Source organism: Galeopterus variegatus, unplaced genomic scaffold (genome assembly GCF_000696425.1).
Source record: "Galeopterus variegatus unplaced genomic scaffold, G_variegatus-3.0.2 Scaffold10013, whole genome shotgun sequence".
Classification (NCBI taxonomy): domain Eukaryota; kingdom Metazoa; phylum Chordata; class Mammalia; order Dermoptera; family Cynocephalidae; genus Galeopterus; species Galeopterus variegatus.
Window position 1 is genome coordinate 1 of NW_007736124.1, and position 325 is coordinate 325.

Genomic DNA, 325 nt, shown 5'->3' on the forward strand with positions numbered 1-325 from the left:
AGAAGAACCATGAAGAGGAAGTAAAAGGCCTACAAGCCCAGATTGCCAACTCTGGGTTGACAGTGGAAGTAGATGCCCCCCAGTCTCAAGACCTCAGCAAGATCTTGGCGGACATCGGGGCTGAGTATGAACAACTGGCTCAGAAGAACCGAGAGGAACTGGACAAGTACTGGACCACGCTGATTGAGGAGCTCACCATAGTGATCGCCTCACAGTCTACTGAGATTGGAGATGCTGAGATGAGGCTTAAGGAGCTGAGGCGTCCAGTCCAGTCCTTGGAGATTGACCTGGACTCATTGAGAAATCTGAAGGCCAGTTTGGAGAA

At 51.1% G+C, this 325-nt stretch overlaps 1 protein-coding gene across 1 annotated transcript in view; it reads left to right on the plus strand.

Moving 5' to 3' along the window:
• Positions 1-5: 5 nt before the first annotated feature.
• The window catches only part of LOC103609731 (keratin, type I cytoskeletal 18-like), a gene marked incomplete at its 5' end in the record, with an annotated part of 16,682 nt that continues 16,362 nt past the window's right edge, over positions 6-325 (plus strand). The window contains one exon of the mRNA XM_008594019.1: positions 6-315. Within this exon, the coding sequence (XP_008592241.1) occupies positions 6-315 (310 nt within the window). The remainder of the gene's footprint in view (positions 316-325) is intronic.